The sequence below is a fragment of the Microtus ochrogaster genome, unplaced genomic scaffold (genome assembly GCF_000317375.1).
Source record: "Microtus ochrogaster isolate Prairie Vole_2 unplaced genomic scaffold, MicOch1.0 UNK20, whole genome shotgun sequence".
NCBI lineage: Eukaryota > Metazoa > Chordata > Mammalia > Rodentia > Cricetidae > Microtus > Microtus ochrogaster.
In genome coordinates, this window is record NW_004949118.1 from 1,104,349 (window position 1) to 1,109,503 (window position 5,155).

The 5,155-nt window shown below is 46.3% G+C and overlaps 1 protein-coding gene across 11 annotated transcripts in view; it reads right to left on the reverse strand.

The window, feature by feature from the left end:
• The window catches only part of Dlgap1 (DLG associated protein 1), a 791,676-nt gene that overhangs the window by 21,110 nt on the left and 765,411 nt on the right, over nt 1-5,155 (reverse strand). For all 11 annotated transcript variants that reach the window (XM_026789510.1, XM_026789514.1, XM_026789512.1 and 8 more), the window contains one exon: nt 2,273-2,694. In XM_026789510.1, coding sequence (XP_026645311.1) covers nt 2,273-2,694 — 422 coding nt within the window. The remainder of the gene's footprint in view (nt 1-2,272; nt 2,695-5,155) is intronic.

Sequence of the window (5,155 nt, forward strand, 5' to 3'; positions counted from 1 at the left end):
AAAAAAAAAAAAAAAACCCAGAGGCAAAAAAGATGGCTGGAAACAAGCTAAGCTAAGGCCAGGCATTCATAACTAAGAATAATTCTTTGTCTGTGATTTATCTGGGAGCTGGGGGATAGGCCCCTCAAAAGCCAAAAGAGTAAACATCATACAACAATTTCAGTCAATCAGAAGTGACCCAAGAGGGCTGGAGAGATGGCTCAGCAGCTAAATGCACATACTGCTTTTGTAGAGAACCTGGGTTTGGTTCCCAGCACCTCTTTGGTTAATCAGCCTTAACTTCAGTACCTGGGGATCTGATGCTTTCTTCTGACCTTCATGGGCACCAGATACACATGTGGTACACATGACATATGGAAAGGCAAAATATTCATACACATAAAAATTCATAACGAAGTCTTTAAATTTTTAAAAAATATTTATATACGTTGGCGTTTTGCCTGCATGTACGTCTGTATGAGGATATCAGATCCCATGAAACAGGAACCTCAGACAGTTGTGAGCTGCCATGTGGGTGCTGGGAATTGAATCTGACTCTTCCGGAAGAGCAGCCAAGGCTCCCAACCACTGAGCCATCTCTCCAGCCATAAATAAGTCTTTAATAGAAAAAAAAGGCAGGTGCACACACCTTTAATCCCTGCATCCAGGAACTAAAAGCAGGTGGATCACTATAAGCTTGAGGACAGCCTGGCCTACATAAAAATTCCAGGTCAGCTGGCCCTGCATGGAGATGCATGCCTACAACTCCATAACTTGAGAGGCTAACATGCATTTATAATCCCAGCACTTGGGAAGCAGAAGTAGGAAGATCAGAAGTATACAGCTTTCTTTTGCTACTGAGCTCCAGGCTAGCCCCTGTCTCAAAAAAACAAACAGGATAAAAGACGCAATAAGCAGGGTTTCTGTGGGCATACACACTATTTTAATATTGCATATTAATAAAACCATACGGATTATTATTACCCAACACACACATGTATACACACATTGTGACGGCTATTAGTATTAATTATCAACCTGACAAAATCTAGAACCAACTGGGAGGTGAGCCTGTGTGTACGATTGAGAGATTATCTTAATTGTGGTGATTGCGGTGGGGAAGAGCTGCCCACTGTGGATGGCACCATCCCCTAGGTAGGGGATCCTGAGATGCACACGAGGAAATAGCGAGTTGAGTAATGACAAATCTGTAGCTGTTTGTCATTGTTTTCTTTCCATTGGCGCGAAAGAGTGTGACCCCTGCTGCAAACTCCCCCCGCTGCTGCGACCTCAGACAGTGGACAGGGAGCTGAAACAAGCCCATTTTCCCTTACATTGCATTTGTAGTAGACCTTACCACAGAAACCGAAAAGAAACTCAGACATCTCCGGACCCTGTCGACTTGACACAAGGTAAAACACTCTGAGCGGCAGGAACCTCAACTAGGAAAATGGCCCCCTAAGGTGGGTTGTAGGCAGGGCATTTTCTTAATTAGTGATTGATGGGGCTTCCATCCTGAGCTGGTATCCTGGGTTGTATAAGAAAGCAGGCTGAGCAAGCCAGTAAGCAGCTCTCCTCCATGACCTTTGCATCAACTCCCGTCTCCAGGTTCCTGCACTGCTTAAGTTCCTGTCCTGACTTCTTCAATGATGAGGGGTGGAAGTGGAAGCCAAATAATCCCTTTCCTCACCAGCTTGCTTTTGCTCATGGTGTCTCATCATAGCAAAAGTAACCCGGATTAAGGCAGACCTTAAAACTAGTTAGAATTATGATGATGATGATGATGATGATGTTTTTTGACACAGAGTTTCTCTGTGTTGCCCTGGCTGTCCTGGAACTCACTCCATACACCAGGCTGACCTTTAACTCACAGAGACCACCTGTCCCTGCCTCCTGAGTGCTGGGATTAAAGTTGTGCACCTTTAACTACCCATCTAGTTAGAATTATTTTTAATCCCTTGGGATCAGACACATTCCAAGATGACCTGGGGAAGCGGGGATCCTGGCAGGGTGAGACCACTGCCATGCTGGTCTTGAATGTCTTTCTGTGATGGAAGTCACAGATCTTAGAGCTGGAGGAGGTGGCATCTGCTTAGGGGCTTTTTTCTTGAGCAGTCTAGCAGTTTCTGGTTTTTCAGTGGGATTGCCCAGCTCTTCCGGGAGTTTGGGTTTGGGGTGTGAAACAAAAGGTTATAGAAGCTGAGCCGGCAGGAGCGCAAACAGGAAAGTCTGCAAACACAAACCGCCACCGCCCACACCACAGCCACAGCCACGAATGGCGGGCCGTACTTACTGTCCTCCGGGAGGTTGTTTTCCCGCTCTTCCCTCTCCATCTGCTGGCACCAGCCTTCCATGCGGTCCCGCTCTGCCTGGAGAAGCTTCAGGAACCAGTGGCCATCCCGGTGGCACACGGACCTTTGAACGGCCTCCAGAGGGTCTTCTGTGATAGAGTCAATCCAGGGGTCCGGAGGAGGAAGGATGGAGGGGTCAAAATCCGTGTCAAAGTCATCATCGGCCGCGCAGGCGTGGTAATGGTTTCCTGAACCCTGGATGCTGACAGTGGATGTGCTGGCGTCCCGGGAGAACTGCCTGGCCATCGGGCCGGGACACGAATTGTCCTCTATAGATTCCAGAGAATTTTCCAGATTGTCATGGAAGTCCAGGTCAGCCTGCACTGCGGTGGTCACACTGTTGGACCGAGTGAACCTGCGGAAGCTTGGGAGAGAAGAGACAAGGGGTTTAGTTCCGGGATATTTATTGAAGTGTATCTATCGAAGTACATGTTTTATTTGTTTTAGTGGATCTCACTAGGGGTGTGGTCGCATCTTCTCAGCGTTTAAAGGAACTTCTGGGAGTGACCTTTGGGGTGAATATGCTGGTTGCCACAGATCTAAATCTTTGTTAAATATGGAATAATAGAGCATAAGTAGAGCAAAACATAGAGCTCCCGAAATCACTATGATGTCCAGTATCTGCCTTCTTCCCCAGATCTGGGGTGGCTTTCAGACGGCCACTGGAGAAGCAAAACGTTTCCATTAGATTTTTGTATAATTATCTGAGAGATGGGGAGAACAATGCAAGCTAAGCTTGACCAAGATTCATAATTCTTGCATTTTCTAGGGACACCTCTTAGGAGAAAGATTTCCTAAACACTCGTTAGGTTTCCTTCAAATTCAACCCTTTTTGCTCGGTAAGCATTCACCTGACAGGCCTGTAGGTCCATGTAATAACATGGTTCAGAGTCTTTGGGATAAAGACCAAGTTTACAGTTCTAGAGTTCTCCATGACTACCTTCCTGTGCTTTTGCTTGCTTTTCCACAATTCGTCAAATGTGGCAAAACACTGCTTATTAACGGACTTAGTTTGGGCATTTCTCTCTCTTTCTCTGTCTCTCTGTTTTGTTTTGTTGAGACAGGGTTTCTTTGTATAGCTTTGGCAGGCCTGGAACTAGCCCAGTAGACCAGGCTGGGCTGGGACTCACAGAAATCTGTCTGCCTCTGCCTCCTGAGTGCTGGGATTAAGGACATGTGCCACCACTACCTGGTTAGTTTGGGCATTTTTATATGGATATTCATGAGTTGTTTTTTTTTTTTTAACCAAATAGTTCTGTGTATCTATTGCTAACCCCTACTATGAAGATGAGGACATGAGGCCTGTCAGAGGGTTGTGATGGATTCAAGTATAAATGTCTCTATACCCCATCAATATCACCTCTTATTCACTAGGTCTCTCTGTGTCTCCGTGTTTAATGTGTGTGTGTGTGTGTAGTATATGTGCATATGTTGGGAGCACACACATGTGCATACATATGTGAGTTTAGAGCAGTAGTTCTCAACCTGTGAGTCTGACCCTTACATTACAATTCATAATAGTAGCAAAATCACAGTTAGGAAGTTGCAACAAAAATAATTTTATGTCTAGGGGTCACCACAGCCCAAGGAACTGTATTAAAGGGTCGCAGCGTTAGGGAGGTTGAGAACCACGGCTCTAGAGAAAGACATTGGTTATTCTGTTCCCTTAAGACAGGGTCTTCCGCTGCACCTGGAGCCAGGCCGATAGCCAAGAGGACCCAGTGAGCTTGTTTCTGTTCCCCACAGTGCTGGGGCTACAGTCAGGCATGTGGGTGCTGGGGATTTGAACTCAAATCCTCATGCTTAAGCGGTAAACATGTTTGAAAGAATTATTTTGATTTTACATATCTGAGTGTTTTGCCTGTATGTATAATATGTATTGCGCGCGCGCATGTGTGTGTGTGTGTGTGTGTGTGTGCGCGCGCGCGCGCGCGCGTGCCTGGTGCCCTCAGGGGCCAGGACAGGGTGTTGAATCCCCTGGAACTGGAGTTACAGACACTGTGAGCCACCGTGTGGGTTGCTGGGAGTCCTCTGCAAGGGCAGCCAGTGTTCTTAACCACTGAACCGTCTCTCCAGCACCTTAGATTTTGTTAGCTTCTGGGTCCAAAAGTCATGCATACGCCATGGGCATTCAGACAAACTGCCAGGTCACCCCATTGCCTGAAGCTGTATGTAATCTACGCACAGCGTGGTCACATAGTCTATGCCTGACATAGCTACATAAGCCCCTGTGCGCATGCGCTAGCCGGCCTTTAAAGGCAAACATGCCCACTCCACCCTCTCTCTCTTACCGCATTGACGCTTTGCTTTCAGACAGGACCCTGCATTAATCTCCCCTCCCCGCCCCCATTAATAAAACTCTTAAAATGGGTTTCCTTGTGTATCCTGTGATTTGTCTTGTAGCCGGTCGATTTCCAATTAATGTTTCATATGCAATAGTACCAACTGGAAAGGATTGTGCATCAAGCAAAGTCTGTGCAGCATTAAATAGCTCAGACATTTGCAATTCTCTGGGATTACCCTGTGTCAGTTAATTAAAACTAATGCTTGTTTTAAAATCAAAACAAAGGCCCAGATAACATAGGGAAGCAGTCATGTGAACAAGTTAAATCAAGTTGTCAAAAGGAGAAAGGATCATTATTCAAAAAAAAAATCCATGTTTTCCCGTAGAGATTATATGTCAAAGATGGCTGGAGGACTGGTCTGTGCTAACTATTAAGAGTTAAAGACAGGAGACGGGCGGTGGTGGCGCATGCCTTTAATCCCAGCACTCGGGAGGCAGAGGCAGGCAGATCTATGTGAGTTCGAGACCAGCCTGGTCTACA